The sequence below is a fragment of the Ascochyta rabiei genome, chromosome 21, assembly GCF_004011695.2.
Source record: "Ascochyta rabiei chromosome 21, complete sequence".
Classification (NCBI taxonomy): domain Eukaryota; kingdom Fungi; phylum Ascomycota; class Dothideomycetes; order Pleosporales; family Didymellaceae; genus Ascochyta; species Ascochyta rabiei.
In genome coordinates, this window is record NC_082425.1 from 703,631 (window position 1) to 724,781 (window position 21,151).

General features: G+C 48.7%; 9 protein-coding genes across 10 annotated transcripts, besides 6 other annotated features; 4 read left to right on the forward strand and 5 right to left on the reverse strand.

The window, feature by feature from the left end:
• Positions 1-85: 85 nt before the first annotated feature.
• Positions 86-3,466, reverse strand: EKO05_0011066 (uncharacterized protein; the record flags this gene model as incomplete). Its single annotated transcript, XM_038943845.2, has 2 exons — positions 86-3,192; positions 3,241-3,466. The coding sequence occupies 2 exons, from the start codon at positions 3,464-3,466 to the stop codon at positions 86-88; spliced, it is 3,333 nt and encodes a 1,110-aa protein (XP_038793320.2).
• Positions 3,467-4,828: 1,362 nt separating this feature from the next.
• Positions 4,829-5,173, forward strand: EKO05_0011067 (uncharacterized protein; the record flags this gene model as incomplete). Its single annotated transcript, XM_038947390.1, has 1 exon — positions 4,829-5,173. The coding sequence occupies one exon, from the start codon at positions 4,829-4,831 to the stop codon at positions 5,171-5,173; it is 345 nt and encodes a 114-aa protein (XP_038793321.1).
• A 1,061-nt stretch (positions 5,174-6,234) lies between these two features.
• Positions 6,235-7,297, reverse strand: EKO05_0011068 (Pectinesterase; the record flags this gene model as incomplete). Its single annotated transcript, XM_038943767.1, has 2 exons — positions 6,235-7,040; positions 7,093-7,297. 2 exons carry the CDS (start codon positions 7,295-7,297, stop codon positions 6,235-6,237), a joined length of 1,011 nt encoding a protein of 336 aa, XP_038793322.1.
• Positions 7,298-8,008: 711 nt separating this feature from the next.
• Positions 8,009-9,085, forward strand: EKO05_0011069 (uncharacterized protein; the record flags this gene model as incomplete). The annotated part of the gene is made up of 1 exon (XM_038947391.1): positions 8,009-9,085. The coding sequence occupies one exon, from the start codon at positions 8,009-8,011 to the stop codon at positions 9,083-9,085; it is 1,077 nt and encodes a 358-aa protein (XP_038793323.1).
• Positions 9,086-9,726: 641 nt separating this feature from the next.
• On the forward strand, positions 9,727-10,416 carry EKO05_0011070 (uncharacterized protein; the record flags this gene model as incomplete). The annotated part of the gene is made up of 2 exons (XM_038943867.1): positions 9,727-9,854; positions 9,906-10,416. 2 exons carry the CDS (start codon positions 9,727-9,729, stop codon positions 10,414-10,416), a joined length of 639 nt encoding a protein of 212 aa, XP_038793324.1.
• A 580-nt stretch (positions 10,417-10,996) lies between these two features.
• Positions 10,997-13,118: a mobile genetic element.
• Positions 11,394-11,397: a direct repeat.
• Positions 11,398-12,028: a long terminal repeat.
• Positions 11,398-21,151: part of a mobile genetic element that runs on past the window's edge.
• Positions 11,453-11,476: a tandem repeat.
• Positions 13,087-13,131: a mobile genetic element.
• EKO05_0011071 (uncharacterized protein) lies at positions 13,253-14,585 on the forward strand (the record flags this gene model as incomplete). 2 transcript variants are annotated; one of them, XM_059637904.1, is made up of 2 exons in its annotated part: positions 13,253-13,323; positions 13,412-14,585. In XM_059637904.1, 2 exons carry the CDS (start codon positions 13,253-13,255, stop codon positions 14,583-14,585), a joined length of 1,245 nt encoding a protein of 414 aa, XP_059493887.1. The 2 variants fall into 2 exon arrangements, with proteins under 2 accessions (XP_059493887.1, XP_038793325.1); XM_038947392.2 differs by having other exon boundaries at positions 13,253-14,585.
• EKO05_0011072 (Cutinase) lies at positions 15,011-15,752 on the reverse strand (the record flags this gene model as incomplete). Its single annotated transcript, XM_038943750.1, has 2 exons — positions 15,011-15,502; positions 15,558-15,752. 2 exons carry the CDS (start codon positions 15,750-15,752, stop codon positions 15,011-15,013), a joined length of 687 nt encoding a protein of 228 aa, XP_038793326.1.
• Positions 17,228-17,719, reverse strand: EKO05_0011073 (uncharacterized protein; the record flags this gene model as incomplete). The annotated part of the gene is made up of 1 exon (XM_038943915.2): positions 17,228-17,719. The coding sequence occupies one exon, from the start codon at positions 17,717-17,719 to the stop codon at positions 17,228-17,230; it is 492 nt and encodes a 163-aa protein (XP_038793327.2).
• Positions 19,972-20,907, reverse strand: EKO05_0011074 (uncharacterized protein; the record flags this gene model as incomplete). The annotated part of the gene is made up of 1 exon (XM_059637905.1): positions 19,972-20,907. The coding sequence occupies one exon, from the start codon at positions 20,905-20,907 to the stop codon at positions 19,972-19,974; it is 936 nt and encodes a 311-aa protein (XP_059493888.1).

Sequence of the window (21,151 nt, forward strand, 5' to 3'; positions counted from 1 at the left end):
AGTGTGGTGTATGTATACCCCCAAACGCCGACCCCTGACAACGCCCACTTCTGTCCAAAAACGCCTGGTTTGACTCAACGTCGTCTCAACGAAGTACTTCCGCAGTAACGCCAACAATATAACACACTGCGCTGGCCCATATCGCAGTCTTGACTACGCTCCCCACACCACCCCTCTTCTTCTTCGGCACGCTCTCGTCCCTAGCCTGCTGCCTGGCCTTCTTGCCCCTCACCGCATCGGCAGCAGCCTGTCTCCTCTCTTCGAAGTCATGCTCCAGCTGTTCCTGACTCTGCTCCACTCCGCTGTACCCAGTCGGACTGAGGCGAGTGGTGCCGTCGATGGGATTTACCTCGCTGCTGAAAGATTCTGTTGGCTGATCTGCGGGACATGAGCCGCTGATGGTCTCGAATCCCCGTGTTGACGAGGTCGAGTCTAGAGCGTCGCGCAGGACTAGCATGTGGCGTTTGGCAGTGACAACCTCCAGACCAGAGGTGATGTAGGGAACGAACTTTGCAGGGGCTTTGAGTGATAAGAGGGCTTGGTGAATGGGCAGAGCTGGTGTGCTGTCACGCGGAGGCCCGCTTGTTGAAGTTGTGATGCTCAGAGTGTCGCTTTGGGGATCGTGGACCAGGATGGTGTAGTGTGTTGGCCGATCGATGATTGAAGCTTCCTGTGCCACGGTCTCGGCATGAGTCTTGCTTGGAGAGGATGGCGCGCTTTCGGTGGGCAGATGGCTGGTCTCGCGTTCTTCCATTGCAGCCTCGTTTGCTGCTGCAGGTGCGGTCGCGGAAGGCTCCAAGATTTCTGCTCCTTTTGACGAAGATGACTCAATAGCGTCAGGCCTCGTCACAACTTCCTCAGCCGTGACATCTGTCACTGATGGCTTGCCGGTAACCGTAGCCTCAGATGACTCTGCTCCTCTAGAGGCGGTCGTAGCCGTCTGAGCAACAGGGCCGTCCTCGAGCGTCTCGACAACCTTTGCACCCCTCGCCTCAGCGCTCACAGACTCTTCATCTAGTGGCACTTGTCGGTGCTCGACCGTAATAGGTCCATACGCGTCTTCGTATGCGCTGCGCACTTCTTGCACTAGTTTCGTGTCTCCCGTTTTCTGCTTGTAGACTTCTTTCAACCTCTCTGCTGCTTCCTCGCCATCAGTCTTTCCACCCAAGCTCTCCAACTGGAGGTTGAAAGGTCGGAAAAGGCTGTGTGCAAGGGGGCTTTTCTCTTCGAATGATCTCCTTGGAACCTGCTTGGGCGCTCTCGCGTACCCGTCATCGGACAAGCCTTGCATAGCTGCCTTCTGAGACTGAATCTCGTTGGCAAGATGAGATGCGGCCACTGTATCGGTCAACGACTTCGCAGTAGACTTCTCGAGCAACTCAGGATTTGCCTCAGCAGTGGCTTCAGTCGCTGAGGACTCGCTGGCCGGCACTGGTCTTGAAAGCGCTTCGTCGGCAGGCTTGAGCGATACTCCGTAGGTTTGGACAGCATGGTCCATCAATCGGGCAAGAGCTAGCTGTGTGTCCCGCAGCGTAGCCAAGCGAGTCAGAATCTCGCTGTATAACTCCACCTTACTACGCTCAAGATCCGGCTCGTCAAGGCGAGCCTGTGCCCTCCACGTAAGCATTCGAGTCAAGGTGTGATTCCTATGCAGAACTCTCGAGGCGATGCCGAGTCGCCTCTTGAAGGCGTTTGTAACTTTTCGAACCGCCTCAGCGTCCAATTCGCGAAGAGCCTCACAAGCTGTTTCGAACTGCTTTTCCGTTCTCTCATAAGTGTTGCGCAGGCGGCGCTCCCTAATGGCGCGGAGGTTCTTAGATATCTCAGTACCAGGTATTACTTTCCTAGGAGATCGCAAGAGGTAGACTGCATGCTCGACCCTGTTCTCGTCGTTCTTCAAACGCTCCATCAGTGCTTTGCACATTGGAAGATCCGTTTCCAGATCACTTGAGATGTGTTCTCTTGCACGGCGGCCTTTGCCGAGGCCAGCCATCTGTTTGGCGAACTGCATATCAGCCTCTGAAGGTTCGCCTGCTTCAATAGGATCTTGCCAGAAGTGCTTGGAAAGGGAAGCGCCGCCCTCCTCGATCCACCTCCTCATACGATCGATACTAGACTCCATCTGGACCGGCTCAGGTGGCGGCTGCGACGCATCCTGTTTGATTTCGACCTCTTCTCCTTCAGTAGTTTGCGAGCTGGTTCGTGCCCGTTCAAGCTCTTGGTGAATTCGGCGCACATGGTAATTGTTCAACACATGTGCCTCAACGACCTCGTCGAGTGCTTTCGGTTTTGCCTTTGCGTAATCTGCTTCCAGTGTCTGCCGGTCTTGCCTTTCTTCAGTACTCTGCATGCCACCTTTCCTCGTACCCATAGCGGCTCGAATATCGTCTGCGCTGAGAAAGTCTATATCATCTTTAGGGAGTGTCTCAAGTATCGAGGAGGTTGATCGTGCAGTAGTTGAGTCAGTTCTGGAGGTCTCCGTCTGCTGAATAGCCGTGTTTAACTCTGGGACAGACCATCCAACTTCTTTCTGACTCTGATGTGCCTTCTTTGCAGCAGACTCGCCAGCTGCAGGAGAGGTACTAGTCTTTGGATATGGGTAGTTGTCGACCAGTGCCTGCGAAGAGGGTATCGTGATAGTATCTCGCACCACAGTAGATGTGTTATCCGTCGCCGGTGTTTCTACCTGCGAGGTTGGAAATGATTTTGTATTTGGCCGCGTCACAACGTTTGATACATTGCGTCTTTGCAACGCGGTCTGCCTCCAAGATTTGCTATTACCGAGGTCACGGTCGTACTCCTTCGGTTCTTCAGCAAAGAACGCCTCGATGAACCTTGACTCTCGGTTGGACGCTTCTTTGGCCCTTGTGGTAGCTTGTTTTGATTGATCGGGAGACTCGGCTGATTGTGATTTCGCCTCCAGGTCGGGAGGCTCAGAGTCTGGGTTTGAAGAGCTCAGACGGCGGCTGAGGGTTTCTTTGTTCTCGGACACGGTCTGTTCTTGATGCTTGCCCACCCTCACGTGAGGTTCTTCCCTCGGTCGGCGTAGATCGGATGGTGACACAATGCCAAATTCGTCTCGCTCGTAATGTGTTGTCTTTATGACTGGCTGGGCAAAGATTGATTCGCGTTCAGGCAACGGTTGCTCTTTTGTTGAAGCATTCTCTCCTGACCTAATCCCGTACCTACGACCTGCACACTGTCAGCTTGCGCCTTGACACATGGCCACATGGATCCTACCCGTAAGGTTCCCGTCCATTTTCTTGTTATGATCTGCCAATTCATTCGAATCCATCTCTCTCAACATCCATCTGGGAAATGTCTTGTACACCCACTCCCAATCTGTGAGTCCCTTGCCTCTTAGCATGTCCTCACTGGCCCCGAACAGAGATTTATAGGGATGCTCCTGTAGTCGCTTCCTCCACTTCTTGTAGTGTTGCAGCCGTGTCCACTCCAGATCTGTCATACCCTCAGGGCGCCTTGTGTCATCTTGGTCCTGATGCTGGGCAGCATTCGAAGGCGTGCGTGAAAAACACCGTGTACGAAGTGCCGCCTCATGATCTCGAAGCACACGCTGTGCATAGCGGTGGGCTGGCGATCGTGCCCAGAGAGATGGGTCGCGACGCCACCAAGTCATTGCATATATTCGAGACGGGTGCGTGGATAGTAAGGTGTATGCTTCCGAAGACGGATTTCTAGATCGTCGTGTTAAGACACGATCGCAAATATCAAAGCCGAAGGCTGTACATACCTCCACTATTTAAGATGTCTGAACTATACCCGGGCGGAGGCTCTTTGGAGATACCTGTGGTTCAGTGGAAGCTGGATGGGAGGGTGCTCCAAACCACAATATGGTCAAGACATACGGCAGGCGCTTCCAAGACACATATCATCACATAGAGCGAATGGTGTATTGGTAACGGAGCAGTGTGAGAAGGGTGAAACACGGCAAGTCCACGAGCTGGGTTGCGCCATTCACCCCGCGCATAAGCTCCCACCTATCATCCTACGCGGGGTATATCAGCTGCCGCTTGACCGCGGCGTTCACGTCACGACTTCCGCTGGCATGCTCGGTGCCACTGATAGTCGTTTCAACAACGCAAACCATGTCTGGTTCATGGATGATGTTGATGCTCATTTGATGTCGCGATGGACGCGTCGCCATCTTATCGCATGCCGAAGCTCCCTTCACGATAACAATCGATAAGGCGATAAGGCAAACACACTCTTGCGTTGCAGAAAAAGCCGGCTACAAGTTAACAGTCCATAGTAATGTAGGAGATATTTAATGCTATACGTTGAAACATCTGCGGCCTGAAAAAGACGTTATAAGACTTCAGCAACTTCTCTTAACTATGGAGGGTAGTAGCGATCACGCTAAAAGCCACCAGCACTACTGGTTACTTCGTAAGGGGCCATTGCTGAGATGATGTAGCCGGTTTGATGTTGCACAAAAACTTGAGCGTGGCGGCAGCTCTTACCGTGCTCCAATATCTGGAAGGATTCAGCAAGATTCTAGCTAGCGACTGAAATGGCAAAGCGACAACCGCGGAGCAGATCCGCGACTCGGAGCCTCTTCTCGAATAGGTCTTCGTAGCCTCCCAAGATCGTCAAAGGAGTAGGTTCCACGATGTCTGTTTGGCGAAACCAACTTGCTCGGACGCTCTTATGGTGCTATTTCTATAGTCCACTTGATTGTCTTGGAATACTATCTAACCTTGGTAGCATCCGATTCACAACACCTGAACTCATCAATCAACAATTATAGACTCGCATAATGCTCGAATCTGCAATACCACCGCATCTCTAAAGACCGCCAACATGCCCCATGAGTATGCCACCCAACCACAATCCTCCCTTCCCTGGCTACTGTGCACCCTTTCCCGTCAATATATCGAACCTGGTCATGGCTATTATTGGAGCTGCGTACCCTTTTAAGAGTGCTGAAGACGGCACCGGAGTCTCGATGCTCGAATCGTTTGTAAACTCGTCTCCGGGAGCCAGTCGCCCCTCGTTCTGGGAAACCACATCAGTGGCCGACAGACGCTATTACTACAACATTGCTATCATTACGTACTGGCCTTCCGCTCTTGCATTCGACTGCTGGAAAGCCGAGTCGGAATTTGGGAATTGGTGGAAAAATGCGGACCGCAAGTCTGATGGGCACGGATAGTTTCAAGACGTCATGTTACCCAGCGTCGACCGCTTCGAGACTGTGTTCCCAAACGATGAGGTACCTGAAAGCACGGCGAATATGCGAGAGAAGATAAGTGGGGAGCTGGGCGAGCATGCGTGTTGGGGGAGTACGAGAGATCGCTTGGCTGCTGCTCAGGACGATGAGCTCGAGGGGCAGAAGTGGAGTGCTTCGAATGCACTCGCGAACAGCACTACGCATGAAAGGACAAAAAAAAAGAGGATGAGAGTGCCGGGCAAGAAGAATTTGTGCGTTATCCGCTCAGGACAGGATTGGTTTGCCACGCTCCCTGCTGAACGAAAACTTTACCTCGAGACTGTGCACCCCGTGCTCATCAAAGGGCATGGAGTACCTGCGCGACGAAGGCCAATCCATCGGCTATAACGCTAATAACCTTTGGGGTGTCATCGGTACACCTGCCTTCGGAGCCAACTTGGAGAAGGCGTACGGGCTGGGCTTCTTCGGCGACTTGCTCGCTTGAGTCGTGGAGCAAGAGGCACCAAACCCATATCGGCATTTTGGGAGATTTTTGATGTATGCGAAGAAGCCCAACGATGTGCTAAGTCTGAGATTGTTTCACGAGACATATGTACGAGGAGGACCAGCAATTCTTCGAGTATGTAGGGAGTCATGTGAAAATGGGAATGTTGAATGCGATGGACAGCATGAACACATTATACTACCACGAATGAATTTCTTTACACATTGGAGATAAAGTTTGACGTCACTAAAGAACCCAGCTACAAATGTGTTCTCACACAATATTAGGAGTCACTTAGAACAGTTTTGCGAAAGTATCAAACACTCAAAGTTCTTGAGAAGACTACAGATACTTTTGTATTCTGAAGCTCTTACCAAACATGGCAGCGACCTGTAGTCGTAACTCTGCTCTGAATCAAAGGTGTAGATGACTGAATGGTTGCTAAGAAGTAGAAGTGTTTACAAAATCAAAAGTGAATTGTGGTCTATGTCCCGTCAGGAATATCGTTCCCAGCCTGAATATATACAAATCCAGTTGCGACCCTCATGTGCGGTTACACCTAAGAAAGGTAGGTAGTATCGACCCAGCTCTTGTAAGAGCTGCCAAGAACAGTAGAGATGCTGACTGCGGAAGAAAGATTCGTGCCAAAGCTGGCCCTGGGGCCGGTTGCGCCAGCACCAGTGTTGTGATATTCGGCGTAAGTGACCTTGTCAGTGCGAGTGTCGTTAACGCTCCACTGTGCCCAGCCCTTGGGGTTGATGACGTTGGAGAGGTTGGTTTTCTGGAAAACAACACGGGAATAGTTCCTCCAAGGACGACCAAGATAGTAAACTCCGGCTTTGACAACGGTGCCTGCAGCAGCAGAGACCTTAGACTTGTTGAAGACATAGTAAGATGGGTTGGAGTCAGAATCGCGACCATTGGCCGTGACGTAACCCACGGAGGCATTCAGAACACGGATATCGGCACCATCGAACCAGGCAGTGGCCTTCTGTCCGAAGATGAAGTCCGTACTGCCAGTGATTTGGCATTTAGCATAGATCTGGTTGCCGGTTTGGGCGAGAATAGTGTCTTGGTAACCTGTGAACTGGCAGCCATAGTAACCCTGCTTGTCGGCGTTGGCACTGATAGCAAGAGCCTGAGAACCTTTACCCCGAGTGTTGACAAGGTTGATGTTGTAAACCTTCATGTTGGGTGACCAGGCCCTCAGGGTGGCAGTGAGATCGTTTTTGGGGGTGTCATCCTGGCTCTTGCCCTGTGTGATGGTCACAGTGTTTGATGCGAAGCTACTTGTGTCGGTAGTCTCTCCGTAGATGGCGAGAGCAGACTCTAGGGGCGGGACGTAGACCTGCTCCTGGTAGGTGCCTTTGATACATTGTCAGCCTGATAGATGCAAATCCGAGGTATCCGAGCCTACCCTTGTAAATGAAGATGCACTGAGCAGTAGTGCCGGAGACGCTGAGCTTAGCAACAGCATCTGAAACAGTCTTGTAGGTTCCTGAGCCACCGACAGTAAGGCAGCCGGCAGGAGGAGAGGTACGCCCGGCACGGACAGTCAGTGAAGTAGGGACTGCAACTGCGGCAGCTGCAAGCGAAAGAACCAGCGTGAGTGGCTGAAGCATTTTGAAGAAACGAATGGAATGTTGCTGTTAAAGAATGGACTGTTGATCGAAACGAATAGATGATATTCCTATTCGAGGCACAATTTATTGTATATATATACAATGTCCGCCAGGATCCGGGTTCAGATCACGCAACCCATGCAAATTGAGGATGTAGATGTGGATACTTTGTTTTCGCACCAAACGCAATCAAACTTTCGTTTGCTTACCGTACGGCCGCGACACAAATCCCCGCACAAATGCCGTAAAAAGACCGTTGGGGGGGTTCCCCAGACTCCAGTCCATGCTCGAGGGTATAGAGAAGGCTGCGTCGATACTCGGTTGGTGGAAACCATCAGGAGTCCGTGCGGTGCTTCGCTTTAATTAAGGCATGTCACAGGAAGCAAATGAAGGACGGTGATCTTCTGCCCGAAGCTGAGCATAGCGCCAAGACTGGGGTATTCATGCAAGGTGATGCACAGACGATGGCAGAAGCTTGTATTGTGTAAGTTGTTGAGAAAGGAGCCGGAATCCAGCTGCTCTTCAGGAGAGTCCATTACCTAGTCACGTGGAGCAGCAAGCGATGGGTGAGAGACGCGCTAAACGGCGCCGAAACACGCAGCTGTCGAACAGACCACTCAACATCAATCACTCATTTGCAACATTGCTCTGCCTTCGTCATCTCATTTTTAACACTATCGAAGCCCAAATTCATTTCCCTTATCACTAAACATGATGGGTCCGCAACAGGGCCGGCACAGCCGCGATGCACACGTTGAGGCAATCGACCTGACTTTCTCATCACCTGAGCCGGAGACCATGCCCGCATCACATGTGAACAATAATCTGCGACAACAACAACCACCTACTGCAAGATTCAAGCAAGAGCCGGGAGCTTCGTACAGGAGTGCGCACAAGGACCACATCCAATGGCAAGATTCCACCCGAAACGGCAATAATCCGCAGCAGCAGCCTCGTCAAATCAACCCGCATCATGTTAAGCAGATCGTTGATACTAGTAGCCCTCGTGCATTACGGCACATTGTTTTGCAGCTGTGCAAAACGTCCCCAGCGCTCTCCGGGGCGCTTGTGCGGGGTCTCGCGCCTCACTCAGCGTATGCCCAGGGCTTGATCCGTGGGCAACAGGCCAGGTCACAGGCACAAACGTCACACACAACCAAGATTGAACACAAGTCCAGCGGACAAGATGCATACAAACGTATGAAGAGTCGCCTTGGGTCTGGCACCAGCACGCAAATTTCGGCCTCACGGCCCCATAATGATCGCTCGCCTGCTTTTCGCGAGAATCGAGACGGTCTACGCATGCCCAGCTCACAAACTACCCCAAGGATAAAGCGTGAATATCAAGCTAGTCCTACAGACTCAGACGACAGCACTAACATTATCGATTTCCCCGAGGCCAAACGCGAAAACGAGTCTCGCAACCCAACTGCTGATGGTAATAGCTCCAGACATTTCTCGACCTCCCGTCACAATACCGAAAGGCTAGCCGTTCGTCAACGTCCTGCACACAACCACACACCTGATGTGAAACCTAAGCTATGCTTGCAGTGTGGCGAAATGATCAAAGAGGGGGAGACTAATTGCTACTACCATCCTGGCCACGAGCTCCCCACTGGTGCTGACGACATCCCCCAGCACTCGTGCTGCGGAAAGTTCTCGGGCGAGCCTGGTTGCACGTCTGGTCGACATGTCAGCGAAAGGACCGGGACGACCACCAATTCAAAACGACCATCGCCGTCTCCTTACGGCGGCACACAGTGGTTGAAGAAGCCTAGGGTTTTGTAGCCTGAATCTGTGCGACGTTGCTGCAACAGCCCCTGCAGTTCGAACTCGCTCCTTGGCAACGCTCTCGCATGGTTTTATGCAAGGCAAGGATGGGTGACATGTTACTCTCGGTGAGCAGCAATCGAGTTGACTCTGGTGGATTGAACAATCTCGACATTCAGGCAATGTCACTCTCACCAGCTTTAGCCTAGTGGCACAGAGTGTTACTCGGACCCCTCCTGAGTGGTTGCTATGTTCTGCCATACGCGCTTGGTTTGGGACAACCTACATTTTTTCCGTTCCAATTGATCTCGTATTCACGCAATGGCCGGCTGATATGTGCGAAGTTAGGGAGGGGCACATCTTTCGTTTGGGACGAAAATTCCAGGATGCATCACCTTGCTTTGCACCTTCAGAATATTTGGATAAATCCCGCTTTTTCTGCTTTTCCGCCTCAGCATCGCCCTCGAGTTTTATCCTGGCCTTTTCTGAAAAGCCACAACGGCCATCACAACGCTAGACAAAACACTGCGCCGGGAAGTGCAGCCATCTGCCACGTGGGTTGTTGCTTGTTTAGTTTTCACCTCGGTTTCGCCCGATCTCACTAGAGCTCTCGTCTCTAACACCGCACAACGCCCTAAACGTGTATTCAACGCACGGAGATGTCCCGAGTCCGCGCCATTTTTGCAATCGTTCTTGCACTTGTCATTGTGGGTGTCACCAATCCAGTTCCACAAACAACCACATGGAACTTGCGAGATAGTCAGCTCTACTCCCTACGTGCAAATAGGTACAAGATTGCCCCTCAATCCTGACACACAAATTGTTGACGCATCTGAAGCCCAGGTAAACCGTGGAACGGACGTTATCTCGTGAACCTGCCATCCACAAAGCGCCCAGGGCTCGAAAACTTCACTGTGCACTCAGAGACTCCGCCACTCAAGTTCCTTCCTATACGTCTTCGGGACAACGATAACAAGTACGCGCTGCGTGGAGGCGGGTGGGGCAATTATCTCTCCAGGGCGCCCCTTGCAGCACTCACCAATAACGCAACTCGCACAGTGACGCTGAAGATTGTGTACCTTCCTACTCCATTGCGCGAATCTTTCGAGACACAGACCGACGCTTGTCCCGGAGGGTATGACTGTACTGCAGATCAATGGACGCTTGGTGGACTTGATTACGATGTTTACCGAGATTTCAGATTTGGGGGCTTTAGAGGCAGATGGGAGCCTTTCAAGGACGTTGACAAAGAGGGCTGGCATGTGCATGGGAAGGGCAACACCGGTATCCAACACCCTCTACAATTCGACCTAGTTCCTGTCATTAAGGTCGTCGCTCGTATTGACTGAAGCTGCGAGGATGGTTCGGGATCGCTTTGGTCAGCTGCGGGCCGTGTTCGTGGTCTCCTTTCCAAATCTCATTTTCACCCCAGCAGTCTCAAGCCCACCATCTGGGCTGACTTCATATGCCGTGTTTACCGACTTCAACCTAGTGTGTGGAGGTATTTCAATCATTGCGAGATCAACAACCGCTGGTCTATCAAGACTTGAAACAGACTGTGCGCTATCATTACCTTCCTTCCCTCCCGAAATAGTCTGTCCAACAGAAAAGTAAACCAAGACCAATATTTGGAGACTTTCAGGTATCGCACTACATCAGGAAAAAAGATCGAATTGCTCCCGCATCTTGTTTGCCTAGATGACCTTCATCAGTAGATCGATGCCTCGCATACAGACAGCCGGTCGTGATCAATATTTCCCCAAAGTCCGCACACAGCATCGTTGATATGAGGAACGACTTGCCAGCGTGCGGGGGAGAAGCTCACCAGAGTAGGTGCATGGCAATCTATGAATATATTATCTCGCTACGAAGATACCCTGGGCGTTTGTTTGCTGATTTTGTGGTTTCAGGCCTGGTAATGATCGCCACTACCGTGTCCGTGCGCGCAACGACCAGAGTCGCGCAACAACCAAAAACCACCTTAACACTTAAAATTAGATAAGGCTATAGAGCCACCTATAACAGCTATTATTTTATAATTTTATAGTGTAGTACTAATTAATTACTTATAAAAAAGATATACTATTTAAATTTAGCTAGTAACTTAACATTGCGGCTACGTAATGTGGTTTTAAGTAGGGGAGCTAGGGACAGTAATAGGGGACTATAACTACTAACATTATTCCTAAGACTATATTTTTAATACTTTTTTAGCTAGGTTACTTATAAAGCTTTCCTTTTACCCTTTTAAGGTAATTATATAGCTTTTACAGTATTAAGCTCTTGTTATTAACACTACTTTTTAGCCTCTTATTTAGCCTTCTAATTTACTATATTAGCCTTCTCCTTCTTATATACTACCTTAGCTGCCTCTTACGCTACACACTTCTCCTCCTTCTCCTTCTTCTTAACTAGCTTCTTAGCAGCTGCTACTTCCTTACTAGTAGCTTTTCTAAGCCTCTCCTCCTTCTCCTTATGTTGTCTGACTTGCTTACAGAAGCGTGCTTTATTAACCTTTCTAGGTAACTAGAACACTGCACCACTATAGTACTCCTGCTGTTACTGCAAGTCTAAGGTTTTACTCTTCTTTTTATGCTTCTTCTACGTCTTTAGAGTCTTTTTAAGGCTATCTATCTTATACTAGAGGAGTAAGGTTTTAACTAAGATATAGTAGATTAATTATCTTATCTTTTTAATGTTATTCTTACTCTAGTTTTTAACTACACGCTGCAACAACGTCTCTATTTTAAGCTAATCCTTGTTGCTATAAATAGACAATAAGGACCTATCTAAATCTAAGCTCTCTAGTGTTTTAACAAAGTAGTAGAGGATAATGTTAGGATTAAGTAGATAGATACCTGTTGCCTTAAAGGACTTAAGTATTAGCTTTTTAGTAAAGCTACACATCTACGCTAGCCAGAATAGGCAGAAGAAGTCTGCTCTAGTAATAGGTGTATTATTTTAAGCCTTATAAATGTATATTATAACTGCTTTTAAGTATACTATTAATAGAGGCTTAAACAGTACTATATTAAGCAGCTAGAGCGTTTAGGTTAAGTAAGGGGGAAGGACAGCTAGGAGGATCTTGTAGTTATTATAGTACTTAATAAAGTCTATTATTACGTAGGATCTGTAGCTATCTAGTATTAAAAGCCTCTACTTTCTTTGTGCTTTCTTCTTAGTGTAGTAATTAAACACCTACTTAAGCCAGGTAAGGCCTATATCCCTATTTGTCCACCCTAAGAAAGATAATATAACTATTACAGAGTGTTTTCCTAGCTTAATTTTAGCTACCTAGTCTAATTTAATACTAGCGTTAGCTAACTTATAGATAATGCCTAGTAGTAGTACTATCCTATTACTACACACACACACGCTATAAGCGTCTACTAAGCTTAGTTACTATCCTAGATAGATGCTTTAATCTCTCTCTTTATCTATATACGCTTACTAAACACGTGTTTTATTCTACCTATAATACTAATTATAAAGCCCTTCTTATCTATATTATATATGTAGTAACCCTTAATAGAGTATTTAGAGATTTTATGCTGTAGTAGGTTAAAGTAGAGCGTATATTTATTATAGGAATTAGTATTATAATATAGTTAATCTATCCTAGTAGAGTAACAAAAGATAAGATAGATAGAGTACTTGTTAATAAAGCAGGTAACCTAGCTCTTACTAACTGGATTTTGAGCTACTAGCAACGCGAAATTCTGGATTATCTCTCTAGTAGGTGGTAAGTAACAAGTACTAAGTAACTCTATGTACTTTATAAGCTCTATCTCCTGTTATAGCGTTAAACGTTGCTAGTTAATATCCTTAGTCTCCTAGGAGTCCTAAACGTGCTTGTGTCTCTAAGCTAGAGTTACGCAGTTAATGCTAAACCTGGTAGCAAAATGCTAATATACAAGTTTTTTGCCTAGTTTAAGCACATTAATTACTGTAAGCGCTTTATTAATAGCTGCTATAGTTGTTAAGTTATAACGCGTTAAAGTATAGTGTAGTTGTAATAATTCAGTTGTTGCGCGACTCCGGTTGTTGCGCGCACGGACACGGTAACGCGTTTGTGATTGGCGGAGGATTCGACCTCAGACATACAACATTCATTTCGAAATGAAAGGGCAAGCCCGACCGCTGTTCTCTACTACATTGAGCACGATGTTTCCTCTGAACTAGGAGATGTCCCGAGTCGCGGTGGAACACGTGGGATCGGCACATCGACCCTTTATACAGGTGCTACAAGACTACATGTGCGTGTCGCACTCAACCATCATACCTCACAATCTCTACAACGTCGTTCACTATGCAATTATGCTATTGCTTACCACTAGTTATCAGCACAGCATCCGCCCTCGCATTCCCCGGCGCCGAAGGCTTCGGTAAAGATGCTGTTGGCGGCCGCAACGGCAAAGTTTATGTCGTCTCCAACCTGAACGACTCCGGCACTGGTTCTCTTCGCGATGCAGTCTCGCAGCCTGATCGTATTGTTGTTTTCCAGACCGGTGGTCTCATCAAGATCAAAGAACGCATTGTCGTATCCAAGCGCGTCAGTATCCTTGGTCAGACCGCACCAGGCGACAGCATCACAGTCTACGGAAACGGTTGGTCGTTTTCAAATGCAGACGATGCTGTTGTACGATACATTCGCATCCGTATGGGCAAAGGCGGGTCAAGCGGCAAAGACGCAGCCGGCATCGCCGAGGGCAAGAACATGATTTTCGACCACATCAGCGTATCCTGGGGCCGCGATGAGACCTTCTCCATCAACGGCGCAGCCGCCAACATCACAATTCAAAACAGCATCATCTCGCAGGGTCTGCAGACTCACAGCTGCGGTGGCCTTATGCAAACCGAACTCGACAACGGTGTCAGTCTCTTCAGAAACTTGTACATCGACAACAAGACACGTAACCCAAAGGTCAAAGGCACCAATGACTTCATCAACAATGTCGTGTACAACTGGGGTGGAGGCGGCGGTTACATTGCTGGTGGTGATTCATCTGGCGAGTCAGAGGCCAACATCATCGGCAACTATTTCATCAGTGGTCCCAGCACGAGTGTCACTGCTTTCACGCGCGGCAATGCGAACTTCAGAGGCTATGTTGAGAAAAACTTCTACGATTCTGATAAAGACGGTGATTTGAGTGGTACAGAACTAGGCTTAGCAAGCTCGAACTACGGCGGTATGGCGATACAGACGGCAAGATTTGCCCATCCGGCACCCGAGACGATCTTGTCCGCCGCTGATGCGTTGACCTATGTTCAGTCATCTGTTGGCGCGAGCAAGGTACGCGATTCTGTCGACGAACGTCTCATTACGGAGTTGAAGAGTTACGGCAAGACTGGACAGTTGATCAGCGATGAGACTGCAAGTCCGATGAACGGGCCTGGGACAATTGCCGAAGGCACACCATGGACCGATGCCAATGGCAATGGTATTCCTGACGATGTTGAAGATAAATTCGACAACGTAGAAGATTGGGCCAATTCACTTGTATCAAGTGACTATTAACATACAAATCGTTCGAACCTAGTTTTCAATATATTCGTGTGGCTCCTTGTTTATTCATGTTGAATTTGTCTCAAGCCCCGTCTTGCGAATTTCTTCGTTCAAAAACCGGGACCACAATTCGGAGTTACAAAGCAACGTCTCGCGTCACCGAACCGTTCACTCATGTTATGCTCAAAGATGCTTCGAAGCAAAGTATTTTGCCATTGATCGTTTCTGGATCGTATATTTCATTTCTGAGAATAGGTGGGACTTTGCAAGTATCCGACTTGAACAACTACCACAGAACGATGCTGCTTTAAGCTGAAGACAAAGTTGAGCTACCTGGAAACAAACAGGATCTTAAGATATGCTTTAGCGAAAGTATCGAAGAAAAACCGGGCACGCAAACAGACAACCCTTGATCACCTACGGCCTATGAAACTGCTTCACGCACGGCCGATTTGCGAGATGAGGAAGCGAGGAGCTTCGTTAGCAGCTTCGTCTGAATAGAAAAAATGGCCAAGACCAACAACCAGGGTTCCGAAGCAGACCAAATCAGTAGAAGCACAGTAGACTTTGGTCTTGGTAGATGGGAATCCTGGGATCCTGCCGAGGTTTTGCAAGTTCTTAGTATATCCAAAGAGGACAACGCCTTTGATCTGATCCTGTACTGCTGCACTGAGACCGGTAATGGCATTGCTCATGACTGCAGTGCCCTGGCTGTAGCCGCCGGCGACGATGGGAGTACTGGGACACTTGCTGGCAGCGAGGTTGAACAGGCGTTGAGCTTCTCTGATAGCAGCTGCAGAAGTGCCTGCTGGAAGAACATTCTCAGCAAGACCAGCGGAATAGGGTCCGCCTACACCTTGGACCCAAACGCTGGTAGCGCCATACTCATCGTTCAACTCTCCCGCAACAGTAGGTCCAGCAGAAATACCCTGGAGCCAATTAGTCTTGCAAGCACAGCAGATGGGTATGAAGGCAAAATCTCACCATGTTGCCTGGCTCGGTAGAGGCTCGTGCAAAAATAAAGATGGTTCTGGGACATGCTGAGCTGCTACCCGTCTCGAGTTCATTCGACGTGCTGGATAACTGGCGAGCGACGAGGTTCGATTCGGGCTCAGCAATTGTGATGGGTGAGGCATTGGTAAGAGCCCAGAAAAGCGAAATAAGGGCGAAAGACTTCATTTTTAAGAGAAGAGGGTGATTGGTAACGTTCAATTTTACGGTTGAAAATGAATGATAGTCTGCTGACGATGAATGCCTAGTGCTGATGAGGAGCCCACCTCACCATGTCAAGCAGCGATACTTATACTTGTAGAACATGGCAATGATGACTTTGACTATTGAGACTTTGCGGCTTTCAAAAGCATCCTCAATCGGCTTGGCATCAGCAGCTACAGTTCTATCAAAGACAGAAGCTTTGCGGTGCTGTACTCAACTTATTGCACCCAGCCTTGGCAGTCTGATATACCAAGGAGTTTCTGTGAGCCCATCCATTGAGAACTCGAATTTACCAAACCTTGCCTCGGTACATAGATTTCGATCCCAGTTGTTTTAGACAACATGCATGTTGTGGGGTAAGGTCGGCGACGACAGAGTTAGCCGGACGGCATGACTGACCTTGTATGGCACGAGATGCACATCCTGATGAGCAGTATCATGGACACTCGAACCAAGCCGCATCCCCGCTCACATTTACTTATACAGAAGAGTGTATTTGAAGCCTAGATAAGTAATTGCTAGGTTTGAGTAGGCAGTCAATGTGGGTAATGTCTCACTGCCTAACCCTCACTTCATTGGTGGCTGACGTCTGTGCTGGTGAGTCGGAAATGAAGACATCACGAAGATCTCTGAATGTCTGACTCAACATGTACCGAGGTCCTAGTCATGAAGAGTAGGTTATCGTGCCAAGCTAGCTCCAAGTCTGTAATGGGGGTGTGGTCGCTTGCCAGGCGTTCTCTTCGAGGAAATTTATATTAACCCCGCTGGAAAACAAATCTCAGCTCAGCCACTGCCGCATGTGCCTCGGTATCTAACCACTCCAGATGACTGGGCTGCATTGTAGTGTTGCTCCCATTCTACGTTTATGACATCGATCCCTCGAATAAGAGATGAGAGATCTCTGAACTGTGGATGCATCTGCTCGGCCATCTGACAGATAAGTTACGTAGAAACTCTCATCTGCAGCTGCGCAATAGCAAGCTCGTGTAGTACTGGTTTTGGAGATTGTCGCATTCGCATCTTACAGTTGGCAGCCAATGGAGACGCTTAGAGCGTAAGCAAGACCCTGCAGCCTTCGTTGGTTGTTGCGGATGCCCGGGTAAACCGGCCGCAGGCAACACTCGCAGATTTAGGAAAACACCAGGTCACTTGCATGTTCGACGTATTGAAACTGCCGAGGCAAGCTTACCTACAAGACGTTGTTCTCATCTCATGACTTTACGGGCATGTTACAAACCGTAGAATCACTTTACTTAGTATCGACAAGATTGGAACATCGAGGTATTCAGTGGATTTGAATGCAATTTGAATCGATTTTGAAGAGAGACATAATGTAGGAAGTATGTGAGAAAGCAGAGCTCGGTGTGGAACTCAATCTTCTATCAGTGACATCCCTAGTTCTCAAACATGATTAGCACATTGCGCAGTTTGAGACTTGTTCATGTCTTCCTCTTCCTCAACGCCTCAAATTTCGACGTGACAGACGCCGTCTCTTCAGCACCATACCTGCCCTGCTCGATCAGCCACCCCCCTTCTGCATGTCTTGCATCAACAATTCTTTTTCGAGTTTTCATGTGGACTGCTGTTCTCAAACTCTTGGCGATGCCAGCACTCGTATAGCTCACGAGACCGAACATGCCAGCACCGGTCTTGGTCGTCATGTTCACCAGTCCCTTGCCTAGTCCTTTAGCAGCGCCTTTCGTCCCTTCCTCTTGAGCACCCTGATATGGCTTCATAATCACGTCGCTAAAACCGTCAATGAAGCCCCATGCAAACGTTTTGCCAGCGACTGTTGCACCGCTCTTGATATCGGCTACTGGGCCGTGGTCCCGAATGGTGTCGCCGTAAGCCCAAGGCACGTTTTTCAGGCCGTCTGTCAATGCAAGAGGTATGTCGACAGTCATGCTTTTCAGTGCCTTCGGCGCAAACATCGCAATGCTCGTGCTGGATGCACCCGCTAGCTGACCAGCAGATTTTAGCTTGCGTTTGATTGACAAAGGATTTCTGGAACCATCTAAAAACGTCTTGCCTGTATCTGCGGTCGTGGTTTTGCTGTTGGTTGTCTCCAAAGCTTCCATACTTGACTGTTCGTAGGCTCTTCTGTCGCGGTCATCTCGATACTCAGTGTATGGCTTGGTGAAAGTGCCCGTCACGCATGCTCCTAGGTCGACTGCTGTAGCCACTAACGATGAAGCAACCCCTGATATAGGGTCCCATCGGCGCTGCTCTATGAAGACTGGTTTGCTGTGGTATCTGAGTTACATCAATATCATCCATATCGACAAGAATAAGATATGAAGCGGTGAAGCTTACAATTCAACGTGCTTCAAGTCCTTGAAGCCACCTCTGGATATCAACTCTGTCGCAAGCGAGGAGAGGTTTCTGTTCTCCATGTTCTTTCTGAATTGGAACGATGCTGGTAAGTGTGGAATTAGGTCGCATGTCATCTGCTCGATTGGCAGGTTCTGATGAAACGACTTGACAGCGGCTTCTACCCCACTTTCAGCCTACATTTTCTGAGAGATAGCGGCTGCTGATATAGCTGCTTCCTTTTAGAGACAGTATCTAAGAGTTTGCGATAAAGTTCCAGCCGTCAGCTCTTTTTGTGGTATGGGCATCGGGCCCGTCCCTGCTGCAGCACACATCTTGCCCCAGAGCGGCTGGCTGTAAATTTGTCAGTTAATGGAACATTCATACGGGTCTTCTGATTTACTGACTCTCTAAAGAAAGGTACGATTGTTGTCGGCCTGCTGTTTTGCAGACTCATGCTGAAACAACCATTAATGGGGACAGTCATCGATGAACATCACATCTGTATGTGACTCGCTATTGGATCCTAATTCCGACCATCCTTTGGAGACGATAGCTCGGAAACCGTTCAATTTCACGGCCTTTATGATTGCAGCATCTATCCTCTGTGGATCCTCAAGCACGATGCTTCCAAATCCAATATAGACTGGTGGCGGCCCGTTCTGTATGAATGACCAAAGCTCAGTCGTCGGCTCGTAGTTAGGAGTATCCCTGAAGAAGAAACCGCAGATATCGATGTATAATGGCCAATCCTCTGGTTTTGGTACGAGGGCAGGAGACCAGCAGTAGGTAAGTTGAAGTCACCGAATACATTGTAGGTCGCGATTTGAACGCGATGCCCATATCTGCGAAACTCGTGTCCCAGTGTGATGAGCGGTTGAACATCACCCCGGCTACCTACAATCTGAATGACGAAATTCAATTTGATAGGGAAGGTATTCGCATTTCCTGTCGCTTGTGAATCTGAATACACTGGCGGTGCTTCGTCAAGTACATCCTTTAGCGGAGCTGCGTAGAGAGCTGAAAGCGATTGCACTAATCTCGAATCGAGGTCGATATCAATGAGTCCGTCATCTGTGGCTTGGTTGGTGTTGTGAGCGATATTGAAGCCAGATTTGCTAATGTATCAATGAGGCTTGCAATAGCTCTATCCAATATGTATGATGATTCGGCTGATGATGGGCGTTCTGGGAGTGTAGTGCCTTTGTTCAGCGTCTCATCTTCGTACTTGTGCGGCCATATTGATTGAGATGGATCTTTTGCCAGCGAGGTATCACGGGAAAGCCAAGAAGATTCTGAATGGTTTTTTCCCCTCATCATCTTGGATCCAATTTGTTGGGAATTTGTGGACTTTGGAACTGAAGCAAAGGGAGTCGCGGAATTTCAACCTTGATGTTGATATGGGGACGTGATATGATTCGGGGCACTGCAAACGCGTGTCGATGTTTGGGCTGCGAACAGCCACATACCAAAACAGGTGCAGGAAGAACTGCTGCGTCAACTGATCTCATCAGGTCTTAGTCAATTCCGTATCTCGTAAATCGCATCTTATTACCCATTCGCTTCAGTGCGACTTGGGCGACGCTTTGAAATCCTGTATCATTTTCGCCAGCATTTCGGAGCTGTATTCCTAGGTTGTACTTGATCATCTCAAGTTCGGGTCAAATTAAGTGTGTGCATTAGCTTTGACGTTGTAGACTCATCTGGTTCCTCACACCTCATAGATGTCAGATCTGATCCTGGGGTGCAAATAGCGTTTTGAATACACTCAAGTAAAAGTCGAAACCCCGCTGACGCTTTGAGAGCAATACCCGGTCATCATTTTGTCCCTTATTGCGTACGGCAGCGTTCTTCACTTCGAGTGCTACCAGGCTCAAAGGAGTCCCACAGCTTGCCTCGGCCAATCCATCCACGAACTCCAATATGGTCCCAAACACTCATCGACCGTGCCGATAATGCTTCTTCCACAGCCTTCCGCCCACCAGAAATCGTTCAACTGATGAAGCAAGACACCGTAAAATGCGAAAACTATCAAAGCAGGTGGTTGTCGCTGCTGCAACAGAACCAGATACTTTTCTGGGGCATTGAAGATCCAGATGAACGGCCCAGAACAAAATCTATTATATCCCCAAGACGCTTCACTAGAGTTTTGCACTGTGAGGAACTGAGCCATCCACGCACTGCACTTCAGTAAGGCACGCAACGTTTCGTTGTAAACCTCGGCGTGCTCATCTGTGGCCCAGATCTCTTTTGTCCGCACAAGGCGATCATTGTAAGTGCTAGCGTGAAGGTCGTCCGTGGGATCCAGATCAGTGAAATTGTGAAGCTCAAGAAAGGAGCTGAGCGATCCTTCTCGGACGTATTGGTAAACAGACTGCAGCACAGTGGCAGTGCCACGAACAAGCGGTATCCATTCACCGCCCAATGTCCGATTTGTTCGAAGTTTTGGGTCAGTGAGTTCCTCTTCAAACATATGGCTGAAAGAAATAAAGGCGTAAAGGAAAGTCAACGCTGCGTTTGCAAAGAGAGCGTTACAATTCGCAGGGCCAATATTCTGGAGGTCTTCCGTGAATCCGTCGAGCGCCTTGCTGCGATGTTCTCCCGCGACGAGTAAGAAATGACCCCTGTCGGAAGGATTTGTGTAGGCAATGTGTAAAGCCGAGATGCTGAGGACGCTGTGGATTACGTGTTGATGTTTGAATCCAATTGATGGTATGACTGAATGCCAGAAATGATTGAGATCGTGCGTATTGAGTATACTGCAACCCGCGACTGTCGCCCAGTGATGTAACAGAGCCATGTCGCTCATCTCGAAGAGATTTTTTGGTACGCCGTCAGCCGCTTTGACAAGGTTCGGAAATATCTCAACAGAGTCATCTTGCCCAACAAATTGCCGTGAGGAGTTTGACTGTGGTGAAAAATTCTCGACTGATGATGTCTCGCTGGTAGCGGTCGAGGTCGGACGGTAAGCGCAAGCTATGTTATGGCGTACGCAGTGCAAACACTGGGGCTTCTCTTCGTCACACTGGATAGCTAATGTCAGAGTCGGCTTG